The 22,261-nt window shown below is 45.9% G+C and overlaps 1 protein-coding gene across 1 annotated transcript in view; it reads left to right on the top strand.

The window, feature by feature from the left end:
* The window catches only part of WWC2 (WW and C2 domain containing 2), a 129,989-nt gene that overhangs the window by 96,825 nt on the left and 10,903 nt on the right, over nucleotides 1–22,261 (top strand). The window contains 11 exon segments of the mRNA XM_032468571.1: nucleotides 2,670–2,759; nucleotides 3,801–4,420; nucleotides 7,662–7,791; nucleotides 8,349–8,429; nucleotides 8,521–8,607; nucleotides 11,526–11,718; nucleotides 12,939–13,103; nucleotides 17,243–17,361; nucleotides 19,198–19,396; nucleotides 20,784–20,948; nucleotides 22,043–22,135. Coding sequence (XP_032324462.1) covers nucleotides 2,670–2,759; nucleotides 3,801–4,420; nucleotides 7,662–7,791; nucleotides 8,349–8,429; nucleotides 8,521–8,607; nucleotides 11,526–11,718; nucleotides 12,939–13,103; nucleotides 17,243–17,361; nucleotides 19,198–19,396; nucleotides 20,784–20,948; nucleotides 22,043–22,135 — 1,942 coding nt within the window.

The following is a 22,261-nucleotide window of genomic DNA, read 5'->3' as shown; positions in this document are numbered from 1 at the left end:
CTGCCCAAGAGAGCAGAGCCCCCTGCAAAGCGCACACCGGATCCTTTATTTCCCGGGAGACACATCGTGGGCTTCGGGCTACTCCTCCCGTGACACGCGGCCGTGCGCGCCGGACGGCGGCGCCCAAGCTCGCCACCTAGTGGTTTCATCAGCGAGGAGCAACTGCTCTCAGATGAAAAAAGACTTTTTACACAGCTTTCGTATTCTTTCCTTACAGTCGTTGAAATTCCTTAATCCCTGTGCTTTTCCGCAGCTGATAAGATCTTTTCTCACAAATTAGGGGCTTCGTCTTTTATCTTGCCAAGGTGTCTTAATTGTTTCTTAGTTATATGAACGTTTTTGCCACGGATTCTGAAACTGTGCTTATATCAAGTGGGTGGGGTGTGAGTGTCACTTTTTAATGCAAAAGGAACTTCTTATTTCTATAGATGACATGCAGTTCTCCCTCGGCGGAAGGTTCTGGGCTGTCTGAATCAGGAGAGACCAGGCAGGTGCCTGCCCCCTCAGGGCCGCGGGGGCAGAGGTGCAGGGTGTGAAGTCCCCCTGACTCGCAGAAGGCGGCTGAGCCATGGGACGGAGCAGCAGGGCTGCGGGAGGAGTCCTTTCGGGCCCGCTGGAAAAGGGCTAGGGAGGACAGGGGCACACCGTCTCCAAGGGGCTGATGTCTGAGCAGTCTCTTCCAGTCCCTGATCCAGAGGAATGGGGGAGGTCACTTCCCAGGGGGGATGCCAGGAACCGTTCCATCAGAGACGGAGGTGGGCGCTTGACCAGGGAAGGTGACAACCGCCCCCTGGCAGGGTGTCCGTGACTCCCCACAGCCTTCATTAAGCTTCTGCCGATGAAGATGTTATCTAGACACCTGTCAGAGCGGGGCTGGGGAGGGGCGCCGGGCTCTGCAGCAGCCTGCGTGGAGGCAGGAGAAAGAGCCATGCCCGCCCTCCCAGAGCTTGGGGTGTGACTGGGGGGACACAGGCCAGGCCTCAGTGGTTCAGGGCCCTGGGACAGGGCTGGAGGGGCAGCACCCGAGCCGTCGCCAGAGGAGGGCGCAGGGGGACCACTGCCAGTGACCAGCGGGGGATGGGAAAGGCTTTGGATTTTAATTTCACCACAGAACACACTACGTCATACTGAAAGTCTCCTTAACATGCTAGAAGAGCCTTCATGTGTTAGTGTGATATTTTGTTTTAAAACTTTCTTCAAAAGTACTGCTCCTGTATCAGGAGACATGGATTTTAGTAGATTTGGGAGCTTTCCCCAGACCTTTATGTGCCTTCTAATTCAGTTAATCTACTTTTAAGTTAATCTTGTTGAGTTTTTGTTCATAGTTAAGAGATTTTAAAAAAAATAGGGCACTACTCCTTTTCAAAATATACCTTTGAAAGCTGTGAATTAAGAATGTATCACCCTTTGAAGTACTAAACAAAATGACAAGAATTACTTTTTTTATTTTAACATGTAATGGAATTGTGTTGGTGACACATCAAAGGATAGATATATGTAAGTAAAATATGGGCACGTTTCCTTCCCTGCCTAAAACATACATAACATTTCAAAGAGGTTGAAAATTGGGGAAATTTTACTTTTCTCCAAAGAAAAGTAGCTAATTTTTGTATCGGCGCCTTGCAGGGCATGCTGAGGCTTTGAACAGGGAGATGTGTTTTGATGTCTGCAGGGTACTTCCACACACGCCGCTCCATTTGATCCCTTGAACGGCCTTCGCAGGTAGACGCCGTAGGATTGTAATCACCATTTTCCAGATGAGGACGCTGAGACCCTTGATTAAGTGACTTGCCGCCCAGAACACCCGGGAAGCAGCCTGTCCAAGACTGGAAACTGTGGTGGTTTTCTAGGTCCCATCTTGCTGCTCGCTGCCTGCTCTGATCACCCTCACATCAGTGATGTCTAAAGACCTTGACGTAGACAGTGTGCTTGCCAGTATTTAAAAATGGCTTGTTCAAGTACACAATCTCAGATTTTTTTTTTAAGTCCTCATGAAAAACCTATTCAATTGAATGTGGGTGGGATTTCGTGATAATCCAGCACAGGTGATGAGACGAGCTGTCGAGGGCAAGGGAAATCACCGTCATCTCTTTCTCTTACTTAAACGGTTAAGCCCAAATAAGCTTGCGCCGGCAACATGGACTGATTCGTTTCTTAATCGCCTGCAATTCTCATCAAGATAAGACTGGAATTTTTATCACTAAGTATGATTTGGAACACTTCTCACCAAATTCAGTACTTTGACGATCTTCTCTGATTCTCCATGGTTGCTGCCAACGAACCCTTCAGCATCGTCGGCCCAAGTCACAGGCCTGCAGAAGGATCCTGTGATCTGTGTTCTTTTTTTGCTGTTCTTTTCCTCCACAGTGTCTTTCCCTAACTTATAAGAGCATGAGGGTTTTTTTTAACCATTTAAGAAGACAGTAGATTACCAAAATTTTAACAGTTCTGCGTGACGTCGGGTGTTTGGTGCGCTCCCCACCTAATCTGGTGGCTGTGGCCAGCTCTGCCTCTTCCTTCTGGGGGTTGTCCTGTTCCCTCTGTGTCGAGTTCATTGGGATTTCACAAGGAGGAAATAATAAGAATCTTTTTTTTTTTTCCCTTCAGTTTTCGGGTTTGATTGTACTTACTGTAAAAATAAATTCATTTCCTTTTTTTTTTTTGTCTAGATTGAAATTGGAAGAGCGAAGAAAAGAGCTGCTACAGAAACTTGAAGAAACTACTAAGTTAACTACATATTTGCATTCACAACTTAAAAAGTAAGCCTGTTTGGTTCTTGGAGGGTAATTTTTTCTTGTCTACATTCAAGCATGTTTGGGTTCATCTTTGATTACTTTTCTCTTTATTTTCAGTGACTTAAAAGTAAGAAAATCAAAAATTAAAAAAAAGAGAAATAATTGTGGAGATGCAGCTGTTCAGTCTACCTTACCCGTATTCTAAACGGGAAGTCCCACTGGTGTTAATACTGGTCGTCAGTGGATGAGCTGAAGGGCAGTGATCTCTTTACACAAACACATGTGCATCTTTGTAAAAAAAAAAAAAAATATATATATATATATAGAGTCTCCTTTCTTTCATTTACAAAAAAAAAAAGTAAGAAAATAGTTATACTAGTACAATAAAACTTGGAAGACCAAAGTTAAAGTTGCAGAGATTTGGGTTTTTTTTAATGAACTCCAAGGTCCTACTTGGAATATGTTTGAAATGTGCTGGGAAAAAGATGTATTTCAACTTTCAGGACATCCTTAGGAAAATGACACATTTCTCCACATCACCCCATCTTTTAAAAAGGGAGGGTCAGGGAGATTTGCCCTAAAATAGCCACACACTCACTCCTGAAGTATACACAGAAAGAGGAGGAAGGCGAGTGAGGCCAGGGGCCTTTGTCTTCAGAAGCTCGCCTTTTCCTCAAAATAACAAGTGTTATTCTTTAAGTAAAGTGACTGCATGAACTCTTTGTAGTTTTATACTCCCCCCTCCCACTCCTGTATTTTTTAATTGCATAGTTGCTTCTGGATATTTATGCAGACAGACTTATTAACAGGTATTTGATCCCTTTTTAAAATTGTTTGTAACCTTTACACACTTGTAATGAATACGGTTGCTGCCTGAGGAGGATTTAGAGCCGGGTTGGAAGTGTTCACGGATAAGCACGGAGACGCGGTGTGACCGCAGGTTCCTTTTCCCCGGTCACTGACTGTGCTCCTTGGCGTCCCTGGGCTCCTTCCCTGTCGGGCCCGAAGGAGCCGCCAGGGTTTTCACATCATCCAGCTCTTACAGTGCGTGCTCTCTTCTCCCAGCCTCTCCGCCAGCACCCTGTCCATGTCCTCCGGGAGCAGCCTGGGCTCCCTGGCCTCCAGCCGCGGCTCTCTGAACACGTCCAGCAGAGGGTCGCTCAGTTCCCTCAGTTCCAGCGAGCTCTACTACAGCAGTCAGGGGGACCAGCTGGACGCGGATTATCAGTGCAAACTGGACTTCCTCCTGCAGGAGAAAGGTGGCTACATCCCTTCCGGACCCATCACCACCATCCACGAACACGAAGTGGCCAAGTCCCCCAGCCAGCCTGGCCAGGGTGGCCCCTGTGGGGCAGCGGCAGCAGCCACGGGCCACACTGCCCCCCTGACCGAGGCCCCCAAGTCTGTGACGTCCCTGTCGTCACGGTCCTCCCTTTCCTCCCTGTCCCCCCCTGGCTCCCCCTTGGTCTTGGAGGGCACGTTCCCCATGTCTCCCCACGACGTCCCCCTCCATCAGTTCAGTGCAGACTTTGAGGACTGCGAATTGAGCAGCCACTTTGCAGACATCGGCCTGGGAGAAAATCAGATATTGCTGGACTCGGATTCCAAAGGAGCAGCGCGGTCTCTTCTGGGGGATAAGGAGCTCGCCGACTGCGCAGGGGAGCTGCTGTACGAGGGGCCGGCAGGTAAGTGGAGACGCACACACTCACCTCCTTACTCCCTCTTTACCATTCTAAGGAGAGTGGCTGGAGTTACTCTTCCATGGAAACAAGTGGTACCTGTCCCCCTTCTCTTCCTGCTGCTCTTTTTTTATTTTGACTTCATTTGGGAAAGAGTTTTTATTGCCATACCTGCACATTTTGTCTTTATCAAAATCAAATCGCCTTCCCCACTGAATAGATTTGATTGCTGAGTGTCCGTTCTGTTGTCTAGAACCCACGGTGTATGGCAGCTGACTGGGGACGTATTTTGTGAATACACTTCATCCTCCCAGACAGCTTCTGGTTCTGAAACAGCGAGGCAAAGAAGAGGACTTTCTTTTCAGAGTCGGCCTGAAACAGCTTAAAACCAAGACAATTAGCATACCAGCTAATTAGTACCAAGGTTCAGTGTTTAGATTGCTTTGGGAATTCTATACAGATACAATTTTTGTTTCATGCCAGGCTCTCCCTTTCCGCCTGAATTTGGTTTGGAGAAAGCCAGTTCCAGTGTGTGGTGTGACTGACACCTTCTGGCCGCGGTGCTAGCTGCAGCCCAAGAAAGTGCCGTGTGTGCTCCAGGAGACAGAAACAGGGAAAATTAAAAAACATTAAATTGTTTACCTTTGCAAGGCAGGAGCGTTTCATGTATTAGATGTAGTTGAGGAGAAAACGGGATGGTGCCCTGGTTGGCAAATGATCACACTTGTGGTCCGAGGAGCCAGCCCACGGCAAAACGTGAAATAAATTCCAGCGCTGGTTCCAAGGAGCCCTGCTTAGATCTACACGTGCTCCTGCGTGCCCACAGCACAGAAGAGGCCAGGCCTCTTCAAAAGTACTTTCTTGCTGTTTCAAGAAGCATATTTATTTTGTAGTTTGGGTCCTAGGAATCCTAAGTCTTAATTGATTGGCCAGTTCAGATGTTTAAAGAGGCAGAGGAATCCGTCTCGTTTGTGTGGGCTCAAATACTGAAGGCTGAAGCCCCGCCTGCCGGTGGCCTGGGGCTGAGGCAGAGCGCAGGAGGCGTCTGTGTGGTCTGCATGCCGCTTGCCTGGCAGGTGCAAAAGCTTCGGGTCGTGTGTTCTTGACATCATCGACCGCAGAGAAAATGTGCACAGGGGCGGGGTTCACACAATGGCTCCAGCAAAGCAGAAACCTGCCGTGGGCCTCATGTCTGCCCTGGGGAAGGCGTGCGACATGTGGCCGGGTGGCTCCACCCCTGGGGCCAGCCCAGCCTGCACTCACATCTCGGCATCCCCGTTGACTGGCCGTGTTCCAGCAAGCACGTTACCCAGTCTCTCAAGCTGGTTGTTCCTCATCTGCAGAATGGGGATGAGGCAGTGTCCACCTCGTGGGTGTTGGGAGGGCTCATGCTCCCATACTGCATCTAAGTTCACGCTTGGCACTCAGTTCTCAGTAATTAATATTAACCATATGATGCTAAGTAGTGCAAACTCCGCCAAACCCAGTTCCTAGCACAAACCACTGACATTTACGAAAGGAGGAACGAGCAAGAGAGGGAAGAAAGTGGAGTGGGTTTTGGGCTATTCTTCTGTGATTTGGACTTAAAGAATCTTCGAATTCTTGAGCATCTCAAAGCTGTTTTTGCTCTTCATGTACTTGGAATGTGCTCTAGTGACCACTTCTCAACATTCAGCCAGTTTGGAGGGGCCAGTAAATGATGCTGGGTGCTGGTGGGTGGGGAAGAGATGGCCCAGGGTCAGCCCCACCTGGCGCTCCTGAGGCACTGATGTCTCCAGCTTTCCTGCAGTGTCTGCTGGCCTCTGCTTCACTCCTGGCCCTTGGTCTGCTCCGGTGTCTGCCTGACAGGTCTGTGCCTGGAGACCAGTGTCTCCAAAGAATCCACGGAACAGCTTTTAACTTTTTAAATGCATATTATATTAGGGAACTGCTGTTTAGAAAGTCACACTAAGGGAAAAAAATGTATCAAAGAGCTTTGCCTGCAAACAGCATTCCATTTCACCTGTGAAGACAACTGGAAGCATGTATTTAACCATAAAGACTAAATCTCTTTAGGTTAAGTCACCAATACTTGGTCCATTCAGGGGATGTCTGATCTGGGTATGGGGGCGGGTGGCTGATGGTGGTGACACTGGTCACCCCCTCAGTGCTCCAGACTCTTTACAGATAAAGTCAAGTTCCTTTTATATACGTTTGACTCCCTGGCACCAACCCCTGCTGGACGGCAGAAATCGAGTTGGAATAACTCTGAAGTCCTTCCACAGTCAGTCTCTGTCGTTGTCAAAGTCAATTTCAGGCTGCTGTGGTTATTCCTGGGGGTAATCAATAAATCATGTCATCACCTTCACCCCTCACAAAGGGGGGTGGGCGGAGAGAAGGCACTTCATCATCAAGGAAAAAGCATTCCCACTGCCAGAAATAAAAGGGAAAATGCAGCAATCAATCCTGTAATCTGAAGCCTTAAAATTTAAAAATCTTAACAAGATGTAAAGTCACGACTCAGAAGGGGGGCCAAATGCATACCAAGACGGATCCCTGCTCGCCTGCCTGAGGATGAAGGAGCTCCGGGCTTACCACGCACTCGTGGATTCGTGGAAACACAGCTTTCAACGAAGGCTCCCTGCTCTCCGCAGGATGCCGGGCATGAATGTGAGCCAGAGATAAAAGTTAAGTGGTAGTCGGTGCTAAAGACTCAGTAGCACAGAGTTTTTTAAATGGCATTAGCCGGTGAGGAATTCTCTAAGTCAAAGACTTGTTCTCTCTAACTCCTATTAGAGCAGCGGCTCAGGAGACAGACAGGGACGTGTGGAGAGGAGGGCGGGGCAAAAGAGGGGGAAACCTTTCTTGCCACTGAGCACCTAGAAGCTCTGTGTTATAGAGATGTCTCCAGTACTTGAGGGAGGCAGGTAGTTTCTTGCCCGAGTGTGGTATCCGCAGTGATACCAAAAAGGGGGAGGCAGGGGACCCACGAGACCATGTGCACTTTATCCCTCCCCTTAAAATGTTCCAGGACAGAGAAAAGCCATATTCTGTCGCACATCGTGACCGAGGTAACTGGTATCCCAGGATCTTATAAGTCCCTGGTGCCTGGAATCATGGACATCTTTCAATCTGAATGGTAACATCTTTGATTGTCAGGTGGAAGTTTTCCTTTGGATGTCTCAGAACCAAACTGTGTGTGTGTGTTTACACTTAAGAATTCCTAAGGAGAAATCCTAATTAGTGCTGTCACTCTGCCTCTCCCTAGATGTGGAAAAATCATTACCAAAAAGAAGAGGGATCCACTTGCTTGGGGAGAAAAGCGCTTCCGTGTCAGCTGCGGTATCAGATGAGTCTGTGGCCGGAGACAGCGGGGTCTACGAGGCTTTCGTGAAACAGTAAGGAGTTGCTCGAGTGCTTCCTCCTCCGTGTGGGTTGTAGGGTGTGGATGCGCCGTCCTCAGACCACTCTGCAGTGGGAAGGGCGTTAGGCATTAAAGGAACGGCATACAGGGAATTTCAGTTACACCAGGAACACCCCATCAGCAGGGAAGGGAGGAGCAGGCTGAAGACAGCCCAGCCTCTTGGAGACGTAAACTCTGCTTTAATGAGAAGGTCGGAGAGGTTGGCCAGTGCCTGTTTGGCACATGAAGTGCCTCATGTGCACAGATTTCAGAAGCTTGGCATGTGTCTGGGGTGTGGTCCACCCCGGGGAGGCCCAGGAAAGCCAGGCACCAGGGAGTCTCCCCCCTAAAGGCCCAGACGCAGACCCCACTCTCGACAAGGTGAAGAAAGGTTGAAAAGAGTGAGCTTTCACCGGGAGCAGGTCCACTGGGTGCCCCAGGGGGACTGTTCATTGAGGTTTCGTTCAGAGTCAGTAAGGGGCAAACAGTAACCGCAGCTGTCGGTATCTCGGGTAATAACCGGTTCCCCTGTGCCTGCTGTCCCCGCCCCAGGCCCAGCGAAGTGGAAGACGTGACTTACAGCGAGGAGGATGTCGCCGTGGTGGAGACGGCCCAGGTGCAGATCGGACTCAGGTGAGGGTGTGCAGGGCAGGGGCACGCCCGGAGCTCTGCATGGGGCAAGTGCCCGCCCGCTTCCTCATCTCATCAGCTTCTCTTTTGACAGATACGACGCAAAAAGGGCCAGTTTCATGGTGATTATCGCACAGCTTCGCAATCTGCATGCCTTCCTGATACCTCACACTTCAAAAGTGTAAGTACAATCAGTGGAGAACAAACTGAGGAACTTAAAGTTGTCTGTATGATAATTCTATATGATAACCGAGCAATTCATCCAAATGAAGGTGTGGGAAAGACATAGCCGGGCGGATTGTGTCTCAGTCAGCAGTCGGTGAAGACAAGGAAAAGAATGGGAGAGAGCATACTGGGTTTTCATCCTTACGCAGCCGATTCCTTGTTAAAAATTGGAACTGAGGCTCTTTGTCTCTCTTTTCAACCAGAAATTCCACATTATTCTGTGTTACAGCCTGATTTTTTTATAATATAATTAAAATTTCTGTTGTTTCCTAATTGTGACTATTCTTGGCTTTAAGGAATTTTCTGATCTTTTACGTGAAAATGTAGTCATGAAATTTCGTTGGTCGGTACAGCGCTGCCAAACACTGATTCATGCTGATCGTAAAAGTATCCCATGATTTTTATCGTCAAGCATTCGCTTTCCTGTGACCAGAATTTCTTAGTTATTTCACTCCATCAAACCATGACTCCCAACGAAGTGACACACAATTCTGCACAGACTGCTTAGGGACTTTGTTTCCTGACAGATGGACCGCCATCCCCGCTTCCTGGATTCAGAGTTCAGTTCCAGTGACCCTCCGTAGGGACCATGGCTGGAAAGTATCGGGAAGAAACCAGATTTCAGCTTAGCACCTCTGACTTAGATTCCAGAACCTGTATGTCCACCTGCACTTAGTAATGTGTTGAATCTGCCAGTACAGGGGCTTGGAACTGAGAAAGTGCTGTTGCAGGGTGACCCCGAGACCCCACGCCCCGCCCGGTGGTGTTTTCCTCAGTGATGGAGGGCCGTCCTCAATGGGAAGACACTCACTAGAGTAAATGTGAGAGTCCTGGGTGTTCTCCCACATCCTAATTTCTCAGAAGTCTCGGAGAAGAGGAAGTGGCGCTAAGAAAGAGCCAGGTGGAACTGCCCCCGGAGGTAGCAGCAGAGGAGAGCTGGGGATGTCTACGCATTGACACTCATCGAAGCCCCGGGGGAGGAGGATTCCAGGAGGGGATGGACTCGGAGGACCTCCTGACATCGCAGTGAGGGGGTCCGCACGGTTAGTGAGACCAGCAAGGAGGGCCGGCACAGCGGGGGCGTGGCTTCGTCACCCAGGGAGCCCGCCTCCCAGGGCGGAGCCTGGGAACAGCCATCATAGCGGTCGGGGAGGACTGGCTGGCAAGGTTACTTGTGACCTGCGGGGAGATCAGCGTGCTGTTGGCATAGTGCGGCCTGTCAGGGAAAAGATCACCAGAGACCGAAGCTGTGAAGAGCCAGAGCCAACCCACGAGTCCAGGCAAAGACCACAGAGCTTCCCGAGAACACGAGCTCTTGTCACACTCATACCGCGGGGACCTACCCGGACAACCTCTACCTCTGCCCGGGCAACCACACCCTCCCCGGCTTACGTCTGGGACGTCGCGGAGTGTCCTGGGGAGCGTGGTGACAGGGCCCAGGGTAGCATTCAGCCCGCGCGCCAGCACAGGGCCCGCGTGTCTAACGGGTCTGACCCTGCCTGAGAGGTACCGCAGCTGCCCCTAAACCCACAGCGGAAGCCGTGGCCGAAATAGCGGCACAGCTACAAACGACAACTGGCGTGAACTATCCTCAGAATAGCTCTTTTTTTCTCCTAACGTCAAAACTTAATTTTTGATTATTAACTCCGACAAGCAGAGTGGATTCTCCAGCTGGTCAGCGGCACAGCGTCTCTGACTCCAGTTTGGAAAGACGCCCCCTGCAGCAGCAGGAGAGGAAAAGCACCCCACCTTGCTTCCTTTCCTTCCAGCCCTTGGTTCCTAACCATGAAAAACCTCGCTTTCACTTGGAAACATTTCGTGATGCTGAGAGTGGTTAGGCCACTGGTGCAAAGTAAACTTGAGTCTGTAGAAACAGAACATTCCTTCCCTCATCCATCCCTCCTCTCTGAAATACTTCCCTTTATCGCTTTTCCATGAAGACAGAGAAAAAAGACTTCTTCTGCTGACTCTCCAGCCTTAACAGCTGTGACCCAGGGCCCACTAGGATTTTAAGACTGAGTCTCCATAATCAGTGTTGATACAAAATACAGAAATCCTGTGATGTTCCTCAGTTGTTTGTGTAAGTTTACAGTTTTTGTAATTGGAGGAAGGCACCCTTGAGACTGTGAGTTAGAAAGCCTGGAAATGGGCAGGGGAGGGGATCTCGGGGTATTCTCTCTCTGGGATTTAAAAGAACATACCTTGTGCTAGTTCCAAGAACTGTGAGTCCTCATGTAACGTGTGCTCGGAAAATCCACTTTAAAGTAGTTTTAGAAGTTACCGTTTTCCTCCAACTCTTCCTCTAAATTTGACAAAGCAAAGAACAGTTTGTCATATATGAGACTTCTGAGATGCTAGGCAGTGATATTTTTGAACTGTTATATTTCACATTTTAAACTTTCTTAACAATATGCTACTCAGCGTTCCTCTTCCTCTAGTAGGATAACGTATTCCATTCCTGGGGAATGATCGTCAGCATCTCTTGGTTATTGCGCAGAATGAGCGTTCTTTGGGACAAAATCACCCATGTCTACTTAGTATGTCCCACTTTCCCAGGTTCAGACAGAGGTTCCTGTGGAATTGGCTGAATGCGGCAGGCGGGACTTTGAATCCATCTGCCCCGAGGTCCCTACCAGGCGCCCCTGCAGCCCCAGGGGGAGTGGCAGCCTGGCCCTGGCGTGATGGGGGCACCGTGTGCAGGAGGAGGGCCCCTCTGCCACTGAGCACGGACGGCCCACTGGGCAGCCAAGCTCTGGCTGGTAATGAATCTGTGCTCCCCTGTGCTTCTCCCTCAGGCGGATAATTTCAGTGCCAGCGGTGAATCCCACGTCACTGAAGCACCGATGAAACCCACTTCATTCTTGTTCTTTGCAGATATTTTAGGGTTGCCCTTCTTCCCTCCTCGACTGATGTCAGCTGTCTGTTTCGAACGAAAGTCCATCCAGCCACGGAGTCCATGCTGTTCAATGATATGTTCAGAGTGGCCATCGCCCAAACAGCCTTGCAGCAGAAGACCCTGAGAGTGGACCTGTGCTCTGTTAGTAAACACCGAGGGGAGGAGTGCCTGGTAGGACTTTTCACAATTTCCATTGTCAGATTACGCTTACGGTGGATATTCTGAGAACGACTTGGCTAGTTGCCGTTCAGTCTGCCCCAATACTGCTACAAATCTGCCCAGCGTCTCAGACACTTCCAACGGTGCTTTCATTTTTGTATCCGAAATAGTGATTTCTGGTTTTCATTCTTTTATTGTAGACCTTTCAAACCTGCTTAGAAATTATGATTTTCTGTAAACCTACTTTTCACTTCCAACCTTTGGGATAAAGAAGAACTTTGATCTCTGTTATGACCATCACTGTGGAGTTTGTTTATTATCCCCAGGACCAGCCTCATGCTGGGTGCTCCGTGTACATTATCTCATTTAATCCTCATGACAAGAATATGAAAAGAATATGATTTACCCCTGTTTTCAGATAAAGAACTGCTTAGAGAGGTAACGTGCCCAGGGCCACACAGCTCGTGAATGAGGGATAGATTATCACAAGGACCTCCCACCCGTAATTCACTGTTACAGGTTTAAGTTAAGCAAGACACTGAGTATACAGTTCCTCTCTTCAGCTGGTTCTCCCCAGCCATGGTGCCAGAGCTTCTAGGAAGATTAAGTGTTACCTAGAGCAATAGGATATTTACATGCCAACCCAGAAAACTTCAAACATGACTAGAAGTGAGTGTAACACACTGGTGTGCATAATGACCAGAACATCAGTACATGCCAGTAGAGTGACACAAGGTGTTCAAATGCCAGCGTCTAGAGGTGTGCCCAGGTGTTCAAGGGGCAGTGTGATCGCTAGTTGAAACCCAGGTTGCTTAAGGGTCCACTGTAATCCCAGTCTAAAAACCAACCCTGAGATTCTTTTGTGATCCGCTTACATGCAGATTTTTTTTCTCACTAAGTATGTGCCATGATGCTACATAGCTCGTGGTTGGCTGGATCTGCAGATGTGGGACCTCAGATGCAGAGACCAACTGTGAGGTTATAAATGGATTTTTGACTGCAGGGTTGAGGGGTGGTGTTGGTGCCCTTAACCTGCACATTGTTCAAGGGTCACACCTGAGATTATGACATTTCCAGGTTAAAAAAAATCCACCACTGCTTTATGAATATTCTATTTTTTTTACCCTAAAACAAGCTTGTCTAGTAACTTTAATTATATCAGAGGAAGGAACAGTTATGGATTGAAATGTTTTATTTTCTCTGGTTTTTTTTTTCCCTTTCATTTCACGTAGGCTGGAACTCAGATCAGCCTGGCAGATTTACCATTTTCCAATGAGATTTTCACTCTGTGGTATAACCTACTTCCCTCAAAGCAAATGTCTTGCAAAAAGAATGAAGAAGAAACTGAGGATTCTATATTTCAACCAAGCCAGCCACTAGTCGATGCGATAGACTTGGTGAGTCACAGTTGGAGAAAGACGTCATTCCAATTCAGTGAAATCCGATGGACCAGAGAGAACGCTGTGACACCAGCGTGCTTTGATCCACGTGCACTGCACCCCACTCTCCGTTCATAGCCTTCCCTCTTCTCCCAGCTTCCTAACGAGAGAGAGAGAGAATTTCCAGCTTTGTTTCAAGTCTACTTTATAAAAGAATCACTTGTTTCTGCTCACACTTCCTTCCATAAAAATAAACTGACACGGAGGTCTCGTTGCTTTCAGTGACTGTGGAAAACGTTTTGATTTAAATTTGTGCTTTCATATGTTCACATCTTAGATTCCACTACCAGGTTACTCATTTGGAACTCTCACATTTTTGCAGGCATTCAGTTACTAAGCCTAAACAGGGCCTTGGTTTCCATTTGTAACATCGATATCCATAAATATTTTCTTTTAAAAAGTGTGTTTGTAACCAACAGTCATGCTGCAGCACTTCACAAAAACGAACATAGGGGCGTCCTGTGAAGCCAGTCTTCACTGATTTGGCACTTGTGGGTACTGTTAGTGAGTTCAAGTTTATTCTAAATGATCTGTGAGACGTTTACTAAGCAAGAGTGATTCTCTAACAAAGGAGCAGTGCGTTACTGACCATCTCTGTGCGAGAAACTGCAGCGGCCATTGTGGTAGGTGGGACCGGGAACACACGTGCTCGTAAAGCAGACCTTTCTTCCATGCACGGCTTCCCGGGAGCCACCACGGAAGGCAGGCAAGATGATGAAATACGATTTCTGCATTTCAGAATGCTTTTGTAATGGCCACGCTGTGTATAGGATTTTTTTAAACAGCTTTATTGCAATATAATTTACATACCATACAATTCATCTGTTTAAAGTGTACAGCTCACTGATTTGAAGCACACCATTCGATGGCTCATGGTACATTCACTGAACTGTGCAGCCGTCACCACAGTGTAATATTAGAAGTTTGTCACCAGCCCAGAAAGAAGCCCAGTGCACAGTAGCGGTCCCTCCCGGTTCTTCCTCACCAACCACTAATCATCTTTCTGTCTCTGTAAATTTGTCCATTATGGACATTTTCCATAAATGGAAGATTACAATATTCGTCCTTTTGTGAGCAGCTCCCTTCACCTTGCATAATGTTTTCAAGGTATATCCATATTGTAGCCTATATTAGCACCTCATTCCTTTTTCCAAATATTTCATTGTATAGATAGACCACCTTTTATTTATCTGTTCACCAGCTGATGAGCCTTCGGGCTATTTCTACTTTGTGATTATTATCAATAATGCTGCTGTGAACAGTCGGATACAGGAGTTTGTGTGGACGTCCGTTTTCATTTCTCTGGGGTGTGTACCTCGGAGTGCAACCACTGGGTCACCTGGTGGCTCTGTGTTTAGCGTTTGGAGGACCCGCCTGCCTGTTTTCCATCCTCCCCAGCAGTGTCTGGGGGTTCCAGTCCCGCCACACCTGCCACGTGTTAGCAGTCTGTCTTTTTGATTCCAGCCATGCTGGTGGGTGTGAAGGGGTATCTCTGTAACTTGATTTCACGTTTCCCTAATGGTGAATGATGTTGAGCATATTTTCATGGACTTATTGGCCATCAGTATATTTTTTGTTTGTTTTTGAACTGTCTATTCAGATCCTCTGTCTATTTTTTAAATGGGTTATTTATCTTTTTATTGTTCTTACGAGTTCCTCACATATTCTTGAGACAAGGCTCTTACCCAATAAATGATTCACAGATGTTTTCTCTCGTTCTGTGGGCTGTCTTTCCACTTTCCTAGTGGTTGCATTTGCAGTACAGGAGTTTTAAATTTTGATAAAAGTCCAGTTTGTCTGTTTTTTTTTTCTTTTATCGCTTGTGTCGTATCTACGAAGGCTTTGTCCAACCTAACATCACAAAGATTTACTCTTTCTTCTGAGGGTTTTAAAATTTAGTCTTAATTTTTAGGTTTGTGATCAATTTGAGTTGTTTTTTATGTGTGACATGAGGAATGGGTCCAGTTTCATTCTTGTGCATATAGGTTTACAATTGTCCCAGGACTGTTTATTGAAAAAACGATTCTTTCCCCATTGAATTATCCTGGAACCCTTGCCAAAAATCAGCTGACCATAAGTTTGAGCATTTATACTTCTGGACTTTAAATTCTGTTCCATCAGGCTGTATGTCTACCAGGCCAGTACCATATTGCCTTGATTACTGTAGTTTTGCAGTTATTTTGAAATCAGAATGGATGAGTCCTCTAACTTTTTCTTTTTCAAGATGGTTTGAGCTACTTAGGGGTCCCTTACTTTCCATATGAATTTTAGCATCACTTTGTTAATTTCTAAAAAAAAAAAACACGATTTTTTTTGATAGAGATTGCACTGAGTCTTTAGGTCAATTTGGGGAGTACTGTCATCTTAACAGTTTTAAGTCTTCTGATTCATGAACATGGGACGTCTTTCCATTCATTTAGGCCTTCCTTAGTTTCTTTCAACAATGTCTTGTAGTCTTCAGCGTATGCCTTTGGCTTTGAACCTTATCATCTTACTGTTTGTTTTCTTTTAGTCCTGTCTTTGTTCCTTTTCTCCCCTTCTTTCGGATTAATCAATTTTTAAAATTTGATTTTTCCTTCTATTAAAACATTAGTAAAACTGTCTTTCATTTTTTGCTGTTTCCCTGATGATTACAGCATGCATCCTTGACTTCTTAGAAACTATGTGAAATTAACACTTGCTTTTTTGCAGACAGTGCAAAGATTTTAAGACTTTAACTTCACTATTCCCTCTCCTCCTCCTGTGCAATTACTGCTCGTGTGTTTTAGTTACACATCCCACACAACATTATTATTATTGTGTTATTGACAGTCAGTATTCGTTTAGATTTTTCTACATCTTTGCCCTTTCTGATGTAGTCTTTTCCTTTCTGCATTATTGTGCTTACAATTTGGGTCATTTTCCTTCTGCCAGAAGAATTCCTTTAGTATTTCTTTTAGTACAGGTTTATTGTATCTTTGTTTCAATTTCATGTGTGAAGGACTTTTTTTTCTTTGCTGCATATTCAGATTTCTAAGTGAGCAGTTATTTCTCTGAACACATAAAAGATAACGTTTTGTTGTCTTCTGGTTTCCACTGATTCTGTTGAGCTGCTGGAGGCCAGTCTAAAAGATATCACCTCTTTTTTCTTTCACTGCTTGTAAAATTGCCTCTTTTTCTTTGATTTTCAGCAGGTTTTGAATGTGGTAATGTGTTTTTCTTTGTGTTTATTCTAGTGAAATTCTCCAGTTCTCTCCATCAGTTCTCTTGAACATATGAATTATGAAATGTTTAATTCCTTCTCTAAATAACTGCAGTATGCAGGTCACCGGTGGGGCTGCCTCCTTCGCTGTTGTTTTTCTTGGCTGTCCATCACTGGGTGCTGTTCACAGTGCAATGCTGGATATCACATGTGAAGAACTGCACGGGCTCTGGCTGAAGATGATTTAATATTCTTCTGGAAGGCAGATTGCAAAACGGGCAAATCACCCGGATCACTCGAGGGACCCGAATTCCAGTTTTTCTCTCCCTGGGACCGTGAGGCAACTGAAACACCTACCTCCCGTTCAGTCTCCCAGCAGCTGGTTCTCGCTTTCTCGGCTTGTTCGGCCCGTGCGCAGCACAGGGATGCCCAGTGTCTCCACAGGAACGTGGTGCAGAATATCGGGCTCACTTTACAGTCAGTCCATCTCCTCTGGCTCCTCGTATGCTGACTGCCTTGTCCTCAACTCAGTTTTCATCTTCGCATCCTCCCACCACCGCCACAGCCCTGGCGGCCGCAGTCTGTGAGCCCGTGTGCCTCCCACCCGCCAAAGGAAAAGAGCGGCGGTGATGGTTGCCTCACCTCCTTCCATCTCCCTCCTCCCTTGGATCTTGGCCCTCGAGTCCTAATTGCCTTTGCTTTGCTCTTCATTGCTGTGAAACAGCTGGAGTTTTCTGTTTGGTTGGGTTTTGCTTTTGGCTTTATTTTGTTCAGCTTTGACATTTATCCTCAGCAGGAGAACTGGGTCTCGTACTTTCTTCCTTTTCACACCTGGAAGCCTACGTCCCCATCTGATAAGTTTTTGGATCATTCCTTGAAGCGTATGGTGTTCACTGTCTTGTTTTACCTTCTCCAGGATGCAGTGTCAGCCTTACTTGCAAGGACATCAGCTGAGCTGTTGGCTGTGGAACAAGAATTAGCACAAGAAGAAGAACCAGGGCAGGAGGAGGAGCAGAGGGGTCCGGAGGGAGACTGGTAAAGCAGTTATTTCCTTGTGCTATTGGGGTCTCAAAGAGGATTTGTTTCGTATCTCGTAAGAAACGTGCAGGGGAACCTTTATAGGTTTAGCTCTTACTCTGGCGTTAGTGGAAAGCATTGCAGCATCAGGAGCTGCCCCTCGAGGAGGGAGCCTCCTTGGTCATCAGCTGAGAGAAGTGATGGCGAGACTGGGGGCAAAGCTAACACATGAGCAAGAGCCTTTGTTCCTGCTTCAGTCATTTTGACACTATTTCTTGAGCTTTTTTCTGATTTTAAGTCTAAACTATCTATTTTTAAAGGTATGGTAGTTTAGTATAGAGTCCCAGGTAAATTTAAGAACTAACTTCTTTCTGCAGACTACCAGAAGTACCATTTAGGCTCTGAGAAGTCAAAGCAGATATTTAGAAAACAGCTTCTGAATAGTTATTTCTCTGTTTATTGCCACTTTTACCTTCTTCCCTTCTCATTATCTATATACCCCATTTTTAAAAAAAAAAAAAAGGTTAGTATAGCTTTGTATGCATAATGTATAAAGAACTGTCTTTTCCTGGTTTGCACTGTTTTCTCTAAAAACAAATTTTAGTGAATGTGTGCGGTTTTTTTTTTAGTATATATGTAAAATCATTTGGGTTAATTTTGTATGTATCATTGCTTATACTGTTATTTTGAATGACTATTGACACATGTGCATTTACATATATAGCATTCGTGTGTGTGTATGTATATATAAAACTTTTTACAAACTTTGAGTGACAAGATATATTATAAATAACAAAATCATGGACATTTGGAAGGAACAGCTTACTACAGTGCTGTAAAGAGGTAAGGTATACTTTGTTCTTAACAAAAGTCCTTTATAATGACTACAAATCAGAGCACTGCAAACAATAAAGAAAGTGAGCGTGATTATGAGATTCATCATATCTTTAAATACTAAGCCTTCCTTTTGTATGTAAAATACAGCTTGTTTCCCACACATTTCAAAAAATACACTTAGAATGTAACATAAAGGAATTGATCATTTATGGTATTCAGTGCCAGTTCCCCCGGGTTCATTTAATGACTAAATGTTTAACAACTAGTCTGTGCCAATTAGTCAGTACTTCACCAACCACAGTTAAAGCTTGACCGTTAGTTATCAGTGGAAAAAGGACATGAATCTCAACAAAGCACAAGATACTCTTAACCCTCCTGGTACTCTTGTTTTCCTGTCAATACAGTTTATATAGAATATAAACCATATTTGTATTCTGGAGCCACGCTTGTAATGCCACCTAAGCCCATGCCACAGCTTTTGTTAAAGACAGGGTCCTAGAGCATTAGGGTCTTCTGTCATCTCAGTGGCAAAACTCCCTTCCACAGGGCTGCGCCCCTGTCAGACCATGAGCACAGTTGATAATGGATATTTTTATTCACTCTTAGCAGAGTGAATAAAATGGAGCATTCAGTTGTTTGATTAATTTTACAATAAACGAACAACTGATACCAAGTTATATTATAGTGAGTGTCAATATTTTTAAATGATGGGTTAACTTTATATGTGATTTTTAGCATGTTTCTATTTAATATTTAGGACTTAGGTCAAATTTCATGAATTTAACTTTACAGTATGAAGTTAAGGTGATTTTGCTGCAAACTGCCAGAAAGAAAGATAAGTTTATCTTTCACGAGTGTTTTAGTAAAAGTTCCAGCCCAGGAACTGTCCTGAATCGCAATGTGTGAGTCTGTTCATTGTACAGATAACAGTTTACACGCCCAGGTTGCACTGATCGTGGAGCACACCTGCTTGACCGTGAACAGGGTTGTGTTTTGTTGTGTTGTGTTTCACTGTAGGTTAACAATGCTAAGAGAGGCCTCTGATGAAATTGTGGCTGAGGAAGAGGCTGAAGTTAAATTGCCCGAGGGTAGTCGCTGTGCGGAAGACTTAAGATCATGTCCGAGTGTGGCTGAGATGAGCGAGGACGTGACCAGGAAAGAAAACAGCTGTGCCAGAGACCCGGGGGGTCAGCCCCCCACTGTGATACCCGCCCTGGTGAGGTTCTCAGCTCAGACCTAAAACGGGTCCCCTAGCGACCCCACGTAGACACACGTGTCTCTTCAGGTGTCACTGCATATTAGGATTTTGTGCCATAGCTGGTTGTGAGGGGCATGTGTAGGAGTAAGCCACTGAAGCATCATAAATGGCCTAACGTTTCCTGATGGGCCCCAAATAATCATTCTCCACTTACATTTCACATAAGATAAATAGTGCTGTTTGGCTCTCTAAATGTTCTGTGAATATTTAGTAAAAGCATTTTCAGAATATCCTGCATAACAATGGGATGCCTACTTAATTGTACGTTTCATAAATGTAAGTTTATTTCAATTTCAAATATGAGGCAAACATTTAAAGTTCATGTTGGTTAGATGGTGTTCTGATTGAAAGCAAGTCCGGAAGATGCCACATGACTCGTTTCAGGCACAGGTGCAGGTCATGCTATTAAGCAGGTAACTTTGCAAGTTACTTGAGGGGCGTGTTCAGACTGCCACTGCCAAAGGGGGAAATCGTTTTCAAGGTTTCAGTATGCTGGCAAACTTGGGGGATTAGAAAATTCCAGTTCTTTATTTCTGAGAAAAATAATGTTATACTCTGCCTGAAGACCATACACACACACACACACACACACACACATATATATATATACACATACATATACACACACACATACATATACATATACACACAGTTGGCCTCCCACATTCATGGCCCCCCTACATTCGCACCCCGCCCCACATTCGAAGCTTGGATTCAACCCACCGCAGGTCAGATTGAACTAACCGCGGGTAGTAAACAGCACACAATTGGCCAATCGCCCAAGTGTGGAAGCGCAGATACCGAGGGCCAACTGTGGGACTTAAGCATCCACAGGCTTTGGCATCCAGGAACCAATCCCCCACGGATACAGAGGGATGACTGTATATATAATTGCATATTCTGTGTAAACCTGTATGTAACTTTACAGGTTTAACTAGCATATTTTCATTTTCTTATATTTAATTACTTTATCATTTATTCTGGAAAAAAATGAATCAGAAAGTTGAATAATGTTTAACGATGAAGCAGTCTCAAATAAGATTCTCTATAGAAGCACATTTACCCTCTGTAAATCTAAACATTTTTCCGGTCGCCTCCGTTAGAGGGGCACCACCACTCACGGGGAGCCCTGTTGGGCAGATGTTATCCTACATACCGAGGGTAACTGCCCAAGAGCTAAATAGAAAGCCACTTACTTACCTGGGTTCCCATCACAAGAAAGACGGAGCCTGTCTCAGAAGAGGCCCTGGTGCTAGATGCGTCTCTTGTAAGATTGGGTTATTTCTTTGGTACTCAGTGTGCCCGCGTCTCTCCGCTCCTGACAAATTACTGACTCATATTCCAGGTTGATAAAGAGACAAACACCGACGAGGCAGGCAGCGCCAGTGTGGCAGTCCGCCCCAAAGACCGCAGCGGCCTGAGCGCCCGGCAGCGCGCCTTCGTGAGGAGCAGCGTGATCGTGCGCTCGCAGACCTTCTCCCCAGGGGAGCGGAGCCAGTACGTCTGCAGGGTAAGGCGTCTGCGGGGCCTGCGGGGCGAGGGGTCTGCGGGGCGAAGGGGTCTGCAGGGCGAGGGGTCTGCCAGATGGGGCGGAGCATCTACAGGGCAGGGTGTCTGCAGGGTAAGGCACACATCGCTCTTGGGGAGCTGCTGCCTCTCCCCACCCCCACCCCCCAGGGAGTGACTCAGCAGTGACAGTAGACTGTGCCACAGGGATCTTCAGACTAGGATTAAAGAACTAATGGCTAGGAATGCTGTAATATATATAAAATAGCACACTCTTAATCGTTCTTTTTAGTTTGGGTTGTGGATTTCTTTCCTTTCTTTCCCCAAATTTAATGTCTCTTTGCTTCTAATGCCATTTATTTGGCAAACAAGTGGCATTAAGGACCTGACTGCTAAGTCTGTTTGGACATCGATGTGTATTTAGAAACTTAAAGTGACTCAAGATTTATAGTATCTTGTAAATTTGTGCTGTGTATCATGGTGCTTCAAACCACGTTCATCCTGCTGAATCAAAAGTTATACATTGGGTTTTAGAACAAAACCTGTCTTTTAAGTACCTTGGATGGGAAACAGCAGAGCTTGTTAAGAAGGAATGGGGATGCTGAGGATGAGGGTTGCAAATTCAAGCAGGGTTCAGACTAGACTTCATGAGAAGGTGACGTTTCAGCACAGACCTGAAGCAGGTGAGGGAGTGAGGATGGGCTACCTGGGCTGAGGGTGTTCTCGGTGTCACACACTGTGACCGCACTCTGACCCTGAACTCTGTGCATTATACAGACCTTTCATTTAAAGAATGGCTGTTGCACATTAGCTAAAAATACAAAGGGTAATTTTATTTCAAAATGTGTATAATTATCTTAACATATGACTTCTGATAACTGTCACCTAAAAGCAATTATTTAAATTTTTTTCAAATCAGGTTATTCAAGAAAAGCATAAAACAGGGAAAAACTTGTTTGGAAAGGATTTTCTTAAAGAAATAAACTCGTATTGTCACTACCTTCTTTCTGTGATAAACTTCTCAATTCTAAACTTCCTCTAGCACATTGTTATAAAGTGATTTACCTTTTTTTTTTTTTTTTTGTCCTTTGTTGCCAGTTAAATCGAAGTGACAGTGACAGTTCCACCCTGGCTAAAAAATCGCTGTTTGTGAGAAACTCCACCGAACGGCGAAGTTTGAGGGTCAAAAGGGTATGTATTCCCTCAGCAACATCCCACTGTCCTAGACGCAGCCAGAGTCTTGAATGTCCAAAGCCCAAACACCAGAACTGCCAAACGTCCCTGCTCCGTGCTCTTGGGCTGTGGAATGAAGCCACC

This window comes from Camelus ferus, chromosome 26 (assembly GCF_009834535.1).
Source record: "Camelus ferus isolate YT-003-E chromosome 26, BCGSAC_Cfer_1.0, whole genome shotgun sequence".
NCBI lineage: Eukaryota > Metazoa > Chordata > Mammalia > Artiodactyla > Camelidae > Camelus > Camelus ferus.
Note: the sequence above shows the minus strand (reverse complement) of the source record. Positions and strands in the feature narration are given on the sequence as shown.